This window comes from Phodopus roborovskii, unplaced genomic scaffold, assembly GCF_943737965.1.
Source record: "Phodopus roborovskii unplaced genomic scaffold, PHOROB, whole genome shotgun sequence".
Lineage (NCBI taxonomy): Eukaryota > Metazoa > Chordata > Mammalia > Rodentia > Cricetidae > Phodopus > Phodopus roborovskii.
In genome coordinates this window covers 7,954,010-7,970,269 of record NW_026126416.1, presented here as the reverse complement: position 1 = coordinate 7,970,269, position 16,260 = coordinate 7,954,010, and the positions used below count along the sequence as shown (strand labels likewise).

At 39.3% G+C, this 16,260-nt stretch overlaps 2 protein-coding genes across 2 annotated transcripts in view; one reads left to right on the top strand and one right to left on the bottom strand.

The window, feature by feature from the left end:
* Xrn2 (5'-3' exoribonuclease 2) overlaps positions 1 to 1,151 on the top strand; it is a 69,920-nt gene extending 68,769 nt beyond the window's left edge. The window contains exon 30 of the mRNA XM_051183227.1: positions 620 to 1,151. Within this exon, the coding sequence (XP_051039184.1) occupies positions 620 to 685 (66 nt within the window). The 3' untranslated portion in view covers positions 686 to 1,151. The remainder of the gene's footprint in view (positions 1 to 619) is intronic.
* A 5,660-nt stretch (positions 1,152 to 6,811) lies between these two features.
* On the bottom strand, positions 6,812 to 8,773 carry Nkx2-4 (NK2 homeobox 4). The gene is made up of 2 exons (XM_051183226.1): positions 7,926 to 8,773; positions 6,812 to 7,534 (listed from the first exon to the last, which is right to left on the bottom strand). Exons 1-2 carry the CDS (start codon positions 8,371 to 8,373, stop codon positions 6,918 to 6,920), a joined length of 1,065 nt encoding a protein of 354 aa, XP_051039183.1. The 5' UTR covers positions 8,374 to 8,773; the 3' UTR covers positions 6,812 to 6,917.
* Positions 8,774 to 16,260: the final 7,487 nt, after the last annotated feature.

Below are 16,260 nucleotides of genomic sequence, written 5' to 3'. Positions count from 1 at the left end.
ATAGCATGCAGGTTCAGACCAGACAAAATCCCAGCATGGAAAGGGGTGCACAAAAAGTCCCACCCTTACTTATGTAGGAGCAATTGGCAGCTGGTAGCCCCTGGGAGAGTAGGAAAGTTGTGGTGAGTTTTGTTGTTGCTGTTTGTTTTAAGGGCGTTGATCCTGGTGGATTGACCACTCTCCAGAGAAGGCCACATAGCCAAGAGTATATGGGCAGCACAAACTATACTTGATGGGTTAGAATGAATGAATGAACACGCAAAGTTGAGTGGTTTGAGGAGAGTAGGGGAAGGGGATCAATATGATAATATACATTGTCTAAAATTGTCAAAGAACTAATAAAACTGTTTTTAAAAACCCTCCATATATATTTATAAGAAACATTTCATTGCTCATTTGTAATTTAGGGAATTTCTTAGATGTGGTTATTAATGCTTGTTGTGTTAGTGTTCAGTAATTCAGCCTTTGTGTGCGTATTCAGCATTGTAAGAAGCTGTGTTAGAGCTGTGATAATACTGTAAACAGTCCACTTCTTTATGATGTGCTTTTCCACAGAGATAGAGTTAATTTATTAGGCATATTAATCCAGAAGATAAACTCTTCCTTTGTTTACTTTCAGGGATATCCCAGAGAAGGAAGGAAATACCCTTTGCCACCACCCTCGGGAAGATACAGTTGGAATTAGGCTTTTGTAAAGCTTTCCCAAATCCTTTCACCATTATATACTTTTATGCTATTTGTGGAAAGGAGATTTCTTTCTCAAGTAGTAGGTTTTAATAAAACTACAGTACTTTGTGTATTTCTTTTAACTGTGTATATATTTTTGCTGATCTGATCTCACTGTTTTATGTTGCTTTCCAGAAATGTGTAGTGCATAATACAGTGGGTCTGAATTTATTATTGCTTGTATACACATTTGATGAAATTAGGAGTCCTGGTTTTTCATTATGGTTAAAATTCAAACCAGCTCTATGCTGATTTTGATGCACATGAATAATTAGGTATGGACATTTGAACTGCACATTCAGCAGATTAGAGCATATGTTGCTCAGCATTTCTTCGGAAACATTTCATTAAAGTATTTGTCTTACAGAAATTTGTGGACTTTAGTAAAAAAATAAAATAAAAATAAAGCTAAACTTTAAAAGCTCTGGTGTCGTGTGTTCTTTATTTCTGTTGAAAGTCTTGACTAAGGATGCCTTTTTTTTTTCTAAGTCAACTTTTACAGAAAAGTTGCTACAATTGGATGTCAAAAGCAAGTCAGTGTCAGTAGATTTGAAGAGGCTATGGTCAGTACTTCAACAGAAGCATTTATTCTGTTAGCATGTTAATAATACATCTTTATGAATATTTACACTTTCACGAATCCCATATTTGTTTTCTGGATATAAGGACTTCTAAATCTCTTTAAGTTTAGGGACCATCTAAAAACATTAAAGTTGAAATTTTTAATTTATACCTAAGGAATCTATACTCAGTCTATCTCAGATGATACTTTGCAATAGATTCAAATTGGGCTCTTCCTTTCAGTTGAGCACGCTAAGTCCCTAAATGTGTGTTTGGAGGCCACACATTGCGTTTTCATTTAATTACCAAAACAAATGTAGAGGGGACACTTTCCTGCAAAGATTGAGACTTTGTCTCGGTTTTTCCACCCCAGCCTAAAATTGTAAGGTAAGAGTTCTTTGACCTTCTAATTTAGGACATTTGTGCTTTAACACATAGTTTAAAGCACAGTTGTTAATCTTTGCTTATGTTGAAAAAAATCCACCTTACCTTTGAATAGGAAGGCATTCTGAAGCTGTTGAGTTCATTGCTGATGCTGTGAAAACAGCAGGAGCCTTTTGTTGTTGAAACAAAGAGTCTTCATTAGGAACCTTTGTATGTTACCCTCACACCATATTATAGTAATGAATCCTACTACTAATTTCTCTCTTTTTCCAAGTATTAAATCTGTCTAGCCCTCTAAATAAAGCACTGCATATTCCAATTGGAGCATGTGTCTTATTGTATATAGTTTCAATGGGTTCCCCAAACCCACACTAATGCTTTTTATTTCCCCAATTCCTTGGTTTTGGTTTAGTTTTTGAACTCTGTTTTTGGCTGATGGGTTCTGAAGAAGTCTAAGCAGAAGCCCTAGTGAAGTTAGTTGACATTGGGTTTCCTCTTGTGAAACGGGTGTGTCCTGAGAAAATCAGTCCAGCTCCTGAATCCTTGGATCCTTCTCCTCAATCTCTGACTGACTTGAACCATATTAGAATAGAAAAATATCATTTCAGGGAAAGTGCTGTTTAAAGCTTTCAAGTCTTAGTGTTGCAGGCAACAGGCTGGTTTTGTTACTTCCATTCCATTATGCTACCTTTAGAGCACCTTTTTTTCCTCTCATTAAATTGTGTTGTCAGTGCCTGGAAACATCTGCTAAAGGAACCTAGTAAGGAGCAAGCAACTTCCTTAGCTGTAGAGTGCCAAGGAGGTGATGTAAAAGTACAAAGCCATCTGTGAATGGGTATTCGATTGCCATTTAGCTTTTCAAAGGCAAATCGGGTAAATGACCAGTAGGCTAATTTTCTTGTAATAGCCTAAGACATAATGGCTGGGTGGGCATAGGGAATCATCCCATCTCTAGATGGAGGTCAAATGCTTAGAGGTTTGGCTAAAATGAAGGTTTATGACACACAAGGACTTCACAGTTGAGCTTGAGCTGCTGGCAATGCCTGGGAGTAGCAGACTGGCAGGGCCAAGGAGAGTTACCTCACCCTCATGGTCAAGGTTGTATTGTGTCTGGCATGATTAGCCTTCCCTGTGGAGTCAGGAAACTGCAGTCATTGGCCCCAGGATTCTGAATGCCCCCATAGTCTCAAGAACCCCAAATCCTGCCCAGGAGCAGGCAAACTGGCAGTGTTGAGTAAGGTGGGTGTGGGGAATCTCAGACCTTGCACCTTGGGAGGCATTGTAGCATCAGCTCTCCACTCCCTGGATGTAGCACCAATCACCACAGTCTCAACCTGCAGTTTCATCCTTTCTCCAGGCAAGTGCACATGCTGAACCTGTAAAACCAGAAACAAACCCCCACCCACGCCAGATTTCTTTTTAAAATTCAAAGTCCTGGCTGTAACAAAATTTAGCTGTGCCGAGAAATATAAAATCTAGACATTCCCTAGAGTTAATTTGTCAGTTGCCAATCAAAGCCTACAGAGTGGCTTTACAACCCTGCCTTTATTCTCAAGACTTCAGAAAATCAAGGTGCTATCAACTGTTCTAGTGACTGACTGAGTCCTCTATTTCTCACCAGGAAAAAGGTCAAAGAACAAAAAAATTAAATAAATAAATAAAAAATGCTTCCTTCATTCAGCATTAATTCCAACAGATGCTCTTGTGGCTGTTTTTCCATATTCTACTTATGGAATTGGGGTAAAAACACATCATGCTTTAATTGTATGAAATGGCACTAAAGCTATTCACTACTGCAAAATTGTGCACTTTAAGCATATACAGAATTAATGGTTAATGTTTTATTAGAAGTTACCTAAACAATTACTGAAGTTACAGAGACTTTCCAACACCATTTCATTCCACTTCAGATAAACATTCTAAAGCAAAAACCCTCTGGAAGAAACTTTAATCACCATTAAACTTGGAAAAAGTAACCTGGAGATCACAGAGCAGTCTCCATACTCACTGGAGGGAAGAGCTCTAGGTTATGTGGATGTGGCTTCCCAATCTGGCATCTCTGAAATTTCCCCAGATACTCAAGAATTCTCAGTAACAGTAAAAAAGGAATCTTATGTTTCATCAATATATCTTAGTTCTGTCTCATTGGGCTTATGAATAGCAAATAACAGCATTTCAAAAGAACTAAGTTCAAATAATTGACATACAGGGGTCCACCACGATACTGTGGCATTAAGTGGCAGGAGAATATTATCTGTACTTTGATTATATCTGAACTGGGATTTATATCGCCACCACATAATGTGTGTATTACTTTTTTATATGCACAAATTGATATATCAAAATCAGCTATATCGTTATATAATTATGGTTCACAAATTCCTTATTAGAATCATATGTTCAGTGTGGTTAACAAAGCAAGCCTGTGGAAGGTGTGTGCATTCAGGAACAGGATTGCGTCCTGATTTGCTTTAAATTGAAAGTAAACAGCTACTAGCCGAATGGAGGTTGAACACATCTGTGCTGATTAACTACTTGTTCTGACCTTTAGTTTGTGGTCCTAAGCAAAGCCTTAAATAGGACAAGGGGGTTGCACTCTCACACTTGCATATACAAAACATCCTTCTTGTGCCCTTCAAAATTGCACACACTCTCATACTTCAATTTACATCCTAATGAAGATTACACAGAAGTACCTGCAATCCCTGCTGTTACTCCCTGTAACTTTCATTCTGCATTTTGGTTTCCATGCCTCTAGTGAGAAAGATGTTAGACCTCAAAATGTACTGTGAAATTCACATCTGCAGAGTTAGCATTTCTGAAACCCGGTTTTGCTATGGCCTCTGCTCAACTTAGAGAGGGCTTTGTTCCACCCAGCCCCTGCTCCAGTTCTCCCTCTTGGTTGTGGAGACACTTATCCTCCTCTTCAGTTAATGAGTTTCACCTAGTCTAGCCGTTTGTATTTTATAAAAGATCTGTGAAGCACCAACTGCAAAAGAAGAAAAAGGCTCTTGCTTTGCATTAATCAGAAAGTGGAATTCTATAGTAAAAACATTTCTTTTAATGCTTCAGGAATCAAACCTTTTTCTAATGTCAGGATGTGCTCAGTTAGTCTCTGGGTGTAGAATGTTAAGCCCTCTGCAGCAATTACCTCAAGCTTGGGGTTTTTACTACTTAAGGGAATGCTAAATGGAAAAAGGTATGGCTACAGTAAATATACTTTCAGAAAATGGTGAATGAAAAAAGATTATTTTCAGTAGAGTTCATTTAATTTAAGGGATTCTTTGTTCTAGGAATAAATTATCTAGGGGGGGAAAACTGTTATAGGATTATTTTCCTTAAGGGTCTCTGGATGCCCACAGACCATAAAGCTATTGTTTTTGTAAGTGTTGGTCTGTAAAATTAAAAAGAAAATATTACAAACTGTGTAGATTTTTAAAACATGTTTTCTAGAGATAATAGTTAAACTGATGAAAACAAAGCACTTTGAATTGAAACACGTCAGTAAAATAGCTTTACCAGCAAGATTAACACTGATTTTTGAAGTCAATCTACTACTCATAATGCAAAAACTCAAGCTGGGAGGTTTTTTTTTGTATGTTTACCACACCATTTTTTTTTTTAAAAACTAGTTTGTCTATTGAGATGCTCTAAAATTAAATCTCACCCTCCAAAAATGCACATTGGTGGTTTGATAAAAGACCATCTCTTTGCTCCATAGCCCCCTCCCTTTTCTTGCAGTGAAAGGAACTAGAGGTTTTTTGTTGTTGTTGTTTGGTTTTTGAGGATTTACTTTATAAAGTACATTTTGGAGAAAGTTCCAGTTTGACTTCTATGTGTCTTCTATACAGTTACTTTGAACTTTCCAGGAAAATGTTCAAACCATGAAAGGAAATTGAATGTTTCAGTCCCAAGTTTGTTCTTCTAAAAACTCAAATTCAGAAGAGGGTTGGGAACTCTGGTGACCATCTGTTTTGATTATTTGAAAGTACATTTTGCCCATTTTTCTTTAACTTCCATTAATTCTGTAAGTTCACACTATTCACTCGGCTTTATTTTTCTTCAAAATGACTATCTTAATTATGAGTGTTGCTATACTCTGTCAAAAGGAAAAATATAAAATCACTACAACACTTAAGAAAAAGAAATGACCTCTTAACTTTTAGAAAAAAGTACTTAAGGTTTTTAAAAGTTATATTTAAATATTCATTTGAAATATTCGAAATATAAATCAGCATATTAAAGAGTAAATACATTTACTTATACAATAGAAATTGGTGCAACTCCTAAATTCTAAACATGATGGAAAAGTATAATTATCTTAATTTCTGCATATCTTGATTATAACTCAATAATCACCTTGTCTTTGACATGTTTTAAAATAGATTGATTGTAATATAGGCAATTTTACTTGCTTGTTTTAGTACTTTGTCGAGGAATTCAAATTCAGGCAAAAATATTTTAAAGAGAATAAATACCATGTTTCTAGAAGGAAATGGTATGTTTATCCGCTAATTTGGAAAGGCCAGATTCTATACAAAAAGTATTTTACAACCCTTCTTTCTTATGATGAACTTAATCTTGGGGTGGGGGTTGTGCTCATCTAGGATAATATACAATTACTTGGTTGCCTAATAATGAACAAGATATTTTAAATCAGCATTTAAATGTAAAAACAGCAACGATCCATATAATTAGGATTCCATTTCTTTTTATTCCATTGCTCTATTTTACCCAAATGGCAGTAATTCCTCGGCAATCATGTTGCTGTGTATATGATCCACTTTGCGCTACAATTCAATTTACTTTCAATCAAGCATTAACGAAATTGCACTTAGGGGAGGGGCTTTGCAAATTAATCTCCCAAAATAAATTCCACTCCAAGGATTCATCGTGAAAGCTGGTTGATTTATAGAGAGAGATACAAACACCAACAAAGTTTCCAACTTCTAAAACTCTGAGAGCTTTGGTTAGGAAAGTGGTGAATGTGGATTCCGCCAGTTCTTCGCATAACTTAGGAACTTCTGAAAAAAGGGAAATCACCACCTCCAAGCGTGGTGCCACATTATTCGGTCCTGGGCCTTCTCCCACCCCCAGCAAAGAGGTTCAAAGCAGCCCGACCCTCTCCGCGACTCATTCGTTCTTATCTCCATGCACTAAAGGCTCAGCTTCTGTACAGTTCCCCCATTCGTTCTTGCAGTTTCTTGGCAGATCCTGCGGGTCGCAGGCTGACCCCCCGGGGCTCATCACCACGTCCTGCCATAGAGCAGGTTGGCGCCGAGCACGCCTCCGCCGTAGTCCCCGGTGGCAGCGTCCAGGGCCGCTAAGCCGCCCCCGGGACCGTGCAGCGCGGGCGGGCTGGGCGACAGCTCCTCCAGCTCCGGCGCGGGAGTCGGGGCCTGCGGCTGCTGGCCTCCCTGGCCAGGCGTCGGGGTGCCCGCGCCGTTCTGGCAGGGCTTGCCGTCCTTCACTAGCACGGGTACTGCCACGCGGCGAGGCGACGGCGGCGGCGGCGGCGGCGGCGGGGGGCCGAGGCCACCCTCCTGTTGCAGCTGCTGCGCCGCCTTGTCCTTGGCCTGTCGCTTCATCTTGTAGCGATGGTTCTGGAACCAGATCTTGACCTGCGTGGGCGTCAGGTGGATCATGCTGGCCAGGTGCTCGCGCTCGGGCGCCGACAGGTACTTCTGCTGCTTGAAGCGCCGCTCCAGCTCGTAGACCTGCGCTTGCGAGAAGAGCACCCGGCGCTTCCTTCGCGGCGCGGCCGCGTGCAGCGGCGCCAGCGACTTGGCGGCGTCCGCGATGCCGCTCAGCGAACCCATGCCGGCCACGTTCACGCCCGCCGACGGCCCCATGAACCTGGAGACTGGGGAGGGGGCCCAAGAAGGACGGCCGGTGAGCCGCGGGCCAGCGAGACCCCTTCCGGCCGCCGTCGCCCCCCTCGCTTTACGGGACGGCGCGGGGCCCCCGGCTGGCTCGCGGGACCCCACGAGCGCCGCGACCCGCGGCCGGCTCCCTTCGCGCGCCCACGGGCCCCGCCACCCCCGCGCGCCCCGCGGGGCTCCCAAGAAACCCCGCGCGTCTCCAGCCGCGCCCCACAACCCCTCACGAGCCCTAGGCCGCGTCCCAGGACCCCCCGCGCGCGCCGGCCCTCGGGCGCCGCTGACGGGAACGCCAGCGCCCTCGCGCCCCAGCCGTGGCGGGAAAAGCCCGCGCCGCCCGCTCGCCCGCAGCCCCGCGCCTCTGGCCCCGCTCACTTGACGAGTAGCGCGGGTCCGTGTTGGCGCCGTACCAGCCGGTGGCCGCGGCGGCCGCGCCGCCCCGCATGCCGTCCGTGTAGGCGGGCAGCTCACCCATGTTGCCCAGGCCGCCGTTGCAGTAGCTGCCCATGGCGCTGTGCGGGAACTGCGAGACGCCGGGCGGCATGTGGTAGGTAGCGGCCGCCGCCGCCGCCGCAGCCGCCGCCGCCGCCGCCGCCGCCGCGTTGTGTCCCGCCATGGCGTGGGCCGGCTGCATGCCCGCCACGGCCGCCGCCTGCGAGGAGGGGCCGGGCGGCGGCGCGCGGTAGGCGGCGGCCCCCAGGGGCGTCCCCAGGCCGGGCGGCGCGCCGTCCATGACGCCGCCGAACTTCTTGTAGGTCTCCTCGATGGGGCTCAGGATGTCAGACACGGAGAAGGGCGTCGTGTGCTTGGGGCTCAACGACATGGCTCGGCGGGCGGCCAGGTAGGGGGGCCCGGGGCGGGCGCGGGCGGGCGGGCGGGACGCGGCGGCCGCTCGTCGCAGCCGCCACCTCGGCCCGGCGGCAGCGCCAGTGCCAGTGGAGAGCTGTCGGCGGCGCGGCGAGCCCCCCGGAGCTGCGGAATCTCGGGTTTATTTTAGTCCAGCGCCAGGTTTACGACAGACTCGGGGGGCGGAGCAACATCCCCAACGAGCAAACAATGGTCATTGACATCTTTTTCTCTCACCCCCCTTCCCCATGTAACGGAGGCAAAAAAGGTAAAGGACCCGTTGGATGTTTCTTGAAAAGATCACTCCCCTTTGCGATCTTCATCCTTCGCACTTCTGCCTGGGCTACCTTCGCCCTCGAGAAATGGAAACTCGGAGGCCAGTGAAAGACCCCACTCCTGTTTCATCCGGGCTGGGAGTTTTCCTAAAGTGACTTTGTAGCAAAGTTCAGTATAACGTCGAGGGAGTGTGTGGCGGGGGCAACCAGCTGTTAAGTTTGGGAGGGGGGATGGTTTATAGGGCTCACCTCCTTTCTAGCTACAAGCCCCTCACTGAATCCATCATCTAAAGTGTTAAAAAAAAAAAAAAAAAAGGCTCTTGGGTCCCACCATAAGAGCGCATAAAGAGAAGAGGTACAATGACCGTCCTCTGCCATTGTAGGGCTCCCTAATTTATGCATCGTTAGATCCTTTAAAGCATCATTTTGTAGGCAACCTAACGGACACTTCCAAATTAGCTCAAAGTATCCAAATCCAAAGAAGAGAGCCAACACACAGAGAGATACTGGCTAACAGAGATGCTGGCTTGTAAGTATGCTGTTCTTACTCTCAGGATGGAAATGGAACAAGAGAAAGTGTATTTGCTAAAAATGTTTCATATTTATTTGCACCTCCATTGCTGCTGTTTTTCCTTTGTTCCCATCCCCAGGAGCTGACTTAGGATTTCTTCTTCTGTCACTACCCTGGAGAGAGAGAGAGAGAGAGAGAGAGAGAGAGAGAGAGAGAGAGAGAGAGAGAGAGAGAGAGAGAGAGAGAGACTCAGAAATTTCAAGTATTTGTACTTGTTTGTAATGGATCTTTTTGGTTGGTTGTGGAAAAAAATAACCTGTTTAAGAAATAAGAAAATGGACATGGATGCAGAAAGCAGGTGAAAATGGCAGCTCTTGAAAAATGCAAACCTGTAAGCTGTTTTTTTTTTTTTAATTGTCATCTCTTGGTTTACAAATGTTCCTGCATGACAAAGAACTTAGCACCTTATGAACTTACACCAAATGCTGAACAAGAGAAAAGACAAAGAAGTGTGTAAGCATGGGTAAAATTTGAAAACATGAGGATGAGAAAGAAACAAAGACACATTTTTAAAGTTTTCCTGGAAGCTGGAATAGAAGGAAGAAACATGTTTCTTAAGCAAGATTTTATTATGTCTAAAAACAAAAGGGTAACCACCAAAGTTTAACCTGGCAGCACATGTCCATGTCTTGAAGATCTGAACAGTTCAGCATTATCTTTTTTCTTGGTTTCAGTCCTGTGGTTTGAATGTTCTAGGAATTTTGTCTTATTATTTTAACAATATGTTCATTTAAGTATACTTTTGTAAAGAATCTGCCCTTTGTAGGGAGAAAAAGACCATATAATCATTCATGGTAAGAAAGTGATAACCAGAAGAGTGGCTAATATTTTAAAACACATAGTGTGGGAAAAAATGCCAGGTTCTACCAGCTGTTTACATCAGTTATTGTTGTCTTAACAAGATTGGTATTGCTACAGTCTGACATGATGCTACTTTTATAGGTCTTTGCTGAACTTGAAACACTTGAGCTTGCACCAGAACTGCCTACTTTTATTTCTTAAACTAATGATATACAAAGAGCTGGGGGTGGGTGGGAAAGAGAGAGAGAATGGTAGGATTCTTTTACAATATGTATTGCTTAGTACTTATTACCTTAAAAACAACAGAAAGTAATCTTAAACTTTAATCAAAGATGAGGTAAGTATAGTTGTAATAATATCTGCATATTAAGGTCTCTTACAAACAATTATATTTTGCTAGTTTAGACACATTTAAAAAATGAAAGCATTGTTATAAACTTCATGTTGATGAGTTGTCCAAGCTGGAAAAAATGGTTATGTTTTTTCAGGTGAATGCTACTCTGTTTCCAAATTATACATTTTAATCTCATGACCTTTTATTTGTAGAACTTCAGTGTGGCAATTTTATAAGTTTCTATACTGTATTTTGTTGCTTAGTTTATCAGTGTACTTACATGTGGAAGTTTCCCATATTTAAATTAAAAACAAAACAAAACAGAGTCTCTGCCAAAATTCACTTTCTGACTGCTTAGGAACATCATTAAGTGAAGTAGAATTCTTTTCCTGGACATGAAAGGTTATGAAAAAATATTTTAATCTTCAACATTTTCTTGTATCAGTTTTTGTGTCTTACCCTAGACATTTCATACCTTTGAAATGTAAGTGCTATTTGTGTGTGTGCAGATGAGTTTGATAATAGAATCTGGAGAATGTATATACATGTATATTTAAATACAAAATAGTTTGGTATTCTGTTGAAGATTTCCATCAAACTGTTTTCTTCCAATTATTTTCTGCACAATTTGTGAGTGGAGATTTATAGCTAGTAGATTGTGAAATATTATTGACAGGGGGATTGTCACAGAAAATGTGTTTCTAAGGAATGTTTTCTTGTTGTTCCCTGACCTCATGTTGATACTCAGCAGAAAGAATGAAATGAAAGAAACGAAGGAAGAAAAGAAAGAAGAAAGGAAGAGACAAACAGAGAAAGGAAAGAAGGAAGGGAAAAAGGAAGGCAGGGACAGAGAGAAAGGAAAAATAGAAGGAAGGAAGAGAGATAAATACTCTCAAAGGGAATACAATAGTGAAAAGAGATGATTCCCCCTCTTCTACTCTCTATTCTCATTTTCCATTTCCTCTCCTCACAACACTTGACATTGTTATTCTGCTGCTGGGATTGGCTCCACATATTGAAGCACAATGCTGCTTTACAACCAGGGGACAGTTTGTATTTGGTTTTTGGTACCTCCACTTTTTTCCAGAGTTCATATTTTTGTAGTTTCACACATCATACAACACAGAACATTTGCTAAGATAGCTTATAGCAGATAAAGAAAAATTTGCAAGACAAAAAGATTCAGTAGGTTCTCCGGACTTTTAAAAAACAATGGCTTTTTATTGAAAATCTCTGATATGTTCATTAACCTTAGAAACAAAAAACCTTGGCAACAAACAAAAGAAACAAACAAACAAAAAGCACTAAAATAAAATCAAGAAAGAGCTTTCCTTGCAATTGGGATTTACTGTTGTCATGAAGCTCAGCCAGAGGGGCCTGGGGAAAAGGGGAGAAACCTTGTGACAAACCCCCTTTGATGTAGAGTTCCAGCCAGAATCAAGAGGGAGATTTTGTCTTTCTATGGAGGCACATAGATTGTCAATGGCTCCTGAATTTCTACATCAAGTTGAACCATTCTTGAAAATATTACTCTTTCTCTCTGCTGGCTAATCAAGAACACAAGTGCTACTTTAGAAATGAAGACAGTTGCTGCATTTGTGGTTAGTTTAAATAGTTGTAAACTAATTTGATTAGTGAAATTCTCATGTTGGAGAAGTAGCTGTAATATTACAATTATAATCTTTTTACTTGGAAAGGAATAAAGAATCATGTCAATAGCATGTTTTGTGCAGTAAAAGTATAAACAAAATGCTAAGAAGACAAAATGAAATTTATTTTAAATTTTTGCTAATTTTAATCAATTTCTGACATCTCAGTCCCATTTTTGTTTTTAGTCTTCCTAAATTCTTCTGGTTTTAAATGATTATTTAAATTATTTTACATTTATTTTGCTATTTTTATTCCTGTATTTATGACTTTCTATGTTTACATAGTACTCCTTTCATATTTTTACAAAATAGAAAATCCTTCTAATTTAGCTACTGTCAAAAAGACCTCTTGACTGATGATTTTCTCTATTCATATATTTTTAGATTGGAAATAGTTTTCTGCTTTCTGACCAATGGTAAGTCTAACCAATAAGTTTGTTTTAAATTTGTACAATAATTAATAGTACAACTATTAGTACAGCATGAGAACAAATGGTAAATATCAGAAATATTATCTTTGGCTAAATCATGATAGTAAATTTAAAATATGATTCCCCCAAAACAAAAACAAATCAAAAACCCCTTCACAAACATGTAATACAAAACAACCCAAAACCAGACAGTGCACTTCTCCTAACTTAACTCACAGCAGAAAATACAATGGTATATGTAATAAGTAAAAGTACACCTTCTATATTGCAATTCTCTTACCTTTGGAATATAAACTTGAACTAGATACTACATTTTTCTGTAGTTTTAAAAATAATGATTTTATTTTATATCTGCTATAGGAAAAATGACAATATTGAAATACAATTTTCACTTCTGAAAACAAGTTTACTTGTATATCTTGCTAACTATAGAAACTTTAAAATGTTATTTTCCTTGAATTGTTTCTTTCACATATTTTAGAATGTCATTAAATGTCTGATAGAAAAAAGAATACTTTGAATTTAAGAGAAAGTAATTATTTTGTACAGAGAGCAAATTTTAAATGTTTTGACTTTATGCATTATTAATAGGAATGTCTCACACACATAGCTTTTTAAAAAATACCTTTATAAATTTTTTTCATATGCAGTCAATTTCTCCAGTCTATGTAGTCAAGTGATTTTAATGCAAATTATGTTAACATGGTCTCACCTTAGCTTTACAAATTAGCTTGCTTGATCAAAGAATGTGTCCTTTTTATATCTGCTGGGTAGTTGGATTATTTGTTGCCATCACTTACTTATAGGAGAGCTCCAAATTTTGATATTTGACAAGTTGATTATTAGGTTATTTCATTGTTATTAAAGTGCATGTACATTTTGGAAGGAATAACGAGCAATATTACAATTAGGGAATAATTTTTCTAGGTTTTGTGTATTGCTAATGTTGAGATGTTATTTAGCAGCTGTTTATGTGTACCAGTCTAAATTTTAGGCTGAGAATTGTGCATATAAGCAATAAGCTAATATATACCTCATAAAACAGTTTGTATAAATTTCAAGCAGTTTAATTATTAGCTCAATAGTTTGCATTAAAAAGCCTGATATAATTACTCTATTCATTGGGAATACCACCAGGAAAACCTGATTGATAAAGTTGTATCATATGATCTCAAAAATAAATAAAATCAAGTTGAATACAGTGACACATTTGTAATCTCAAGTCTCCTTGAGGCACGAGAATTGTGGGTTCAAGACTAGTCTGTGTGTCATAGTGAGAGTGGAAACCAACTTGGGTTACAGGAGGAGACTCTGTCAATAAATAAGCAAATAAATAGCAGAGTTTTTAATGTTTTAGTTCTGCAGTGCTGAGGATAAACCTCAAGGCCAAGTGCTATAAACTATACTCTCAGGAAAAAAGAGGCTCAAACTACAGCACATTTGTCAAATAGACTTGAAAATTATTGCCATAAAATACCTAGCCAGATGGGATCTGGCCCTTTAACAAATCTAATGTTTATTTTAAGATTTTAAAAAATGAACTAGTAAATATGAATTTACCCTATAGGAAATTATATAGCAATGATACGGGAAAGGTGATTAAAACCATTTTTCTTGTTTGCCTGTTTTCCTTTTGAAAATATAAGGAATTTCACAAAACTTGAAAGTGTCACAAAGCTTAGGTCATTTTAGTTCAGTCTAAAATGTAACTCCATAGAAATAAAAATTGCTCGATAACTCTGTACCCGTTTAAATTAAAGCAATTTATTGTTGATATGCAACATGCCATGAAGAATGTATAATAACCTCAAGTAAAGGCTAAAGCAGCCGGTTATCTTTTCCATAATGAAAAGCCTATATATGTAGAATCAGTTTTAAACACAACACTAATTCAATAATAAAATGGTGAATCTCAATGGGTAAAGACAAATTATGTAGTAAGGATGAAAATTTTAACAATTGAATCGATACTTTTATACAGTTAACTTTTAGATAATATAAACAAACATTGAAATACAAGGTGTGTGTGTGTGTGTGTGTGTGTGTGTGTGTTTGAGTTTGAGTGTGTGTGCCTAGGGTTTGAATAATAAAATAATTTATGAGGCAGTATAATGCATTTTTATGTTTTATATGCTCATCACTGTAGTGTGTGAAGATATATGTTGAAAGGTCTAATGCTTTGTCTTTATAGTCTGATAGATATACACTCTAGAGTGGATTCTCTTAAATACAATATTTCTTTAGAATAATCAGTGATAGTGCATATATGATTGAGCTGCTGTTGGCAGACTGCCTTAACATAGCTTTTACCAACAATTTGCAGAGATTAAAAAGGAAGTGGAAATAGTGGTTTAGAAATTGCTTTCTAAAGACACTGGAGGATGGAAGGGAAACCCGGGGCCTCCAGTGCCCTCTGAAATCCTCTTCGCATAAAACCAGGTTTAGCAGAGACAAGTGTCATATTAAGTGCCCTGCCATGAAAAAAAATGTCAAAAAGAGATTATTTGAGCATGGTTCTTTAATGAACAAATTAGGGTATCTGTTCTATACCCATACCAAAAATGAAATGGAGGATGTTGTGTATATTCAATGTATTCCCTGTGATTGAATTTATCTTTATAGATAATAACTGAAGATGGGTAAGCAGTCATGAAAAGTCAAACATTTTTCATGACCACGAAAGTCTAATTACAAAGGTAGGCATGGTGGCACACACCTTTAATGCCAGCAGTAGAGAGGCTGATTAAAGGAAGATGGTGGGTTCAAAGTTAGCCTACACTTGGTAGTGAGATCTTGTCTTTAAGAAAAGGAAAGCTAACCACAAACTGTACTTAGCTTTCCTTATTTAGATTGCATCATTTTTATCTGTTCAAGCTAGTTGTATCTCTCACATAGATATTTTGACACCCGGGAGGAATTGTATGTGGCAAAGAAATGCATTTTAATTTTTCCTCTGACTTGTAAAAATAAAATGCAGTTTATCAATACCTCACAAGCAAGAATTTTATTAAAAGAATGGGAAGAAAAACTATACAGACTGTATGTAAAGCCTCCTAAGTCTGCAGCTTCTTAGGACATGTCCTACTTGGAAGGTAGGTTAAAAATTCAAAAAGTCTTTAACACTTATTGTTTTGTAACATACTCAGGGTTGTCACGAGTTTTATGTGTTTACCTAATTTACTGATACATAGAACTTAAAAGTGTGACTGACATTGTCATAAAATTAAATATTCTCAGTAGGTAAGGGAAGGAGATCTCAGAAAATTGTGTGTCACTTTCTTATAACTCTGCAAGTGTGATAGATCAGAATTTATTCTATCTTTGAGTGTCAGCTGTGAGAGACAATTGCCTGATGACTTTGATGGCTACTCAAAGTTTTATAAGTTAATATTTATCTGGATATTTGTATCCATATGAATATGTATGGATCCAGATGGGTATGTATATGCACATATACACATGTTTATATTATGAGAACAATAGAAGAGTATGAGTTTCAAGTGCCTGTAAATGGTTGGTGGATCAAAGGTGTTTCTTTCTTACAGATCCTACAAACATAATTCCCTTATAAAACTTAACAGTATAATTTCTCATGTTACAGTTAATTACAAATTTATAGACCATTGTTATTGATTATTAATATCAACTCAGCATTGTTAAGATTAAAAATAACAAAGAGAAGCTTGTTTCAAATCAATTCAGGTAATAAAAGTATATATACCACTGCTGTCAATAGAAATATAAGGCAATATGTAATTGGAAATGCTCGAGTAGGTGGATTGTATTTAACCCATATCTGACAA

What these genes read in the sequence shown, in the direction of transcription:
- Nkx2-4 (XM_051183226.1), bottom strand. Translation starts at nt 8,373, where the DNA reads ATGTCGTTGAGCCCCAAGCACACGACGCCCTTCTCCGTGTCTGACATC. An exon ending in GGACCCGCGCTACTCGTCAA is followed by an intron (nt 7,535 to 7,925) that starts GTGAGCGGGGCC and finishes CCCCCTCCCCAG; the next exon opens with TCTCCAGGTTCATGGGGCCG.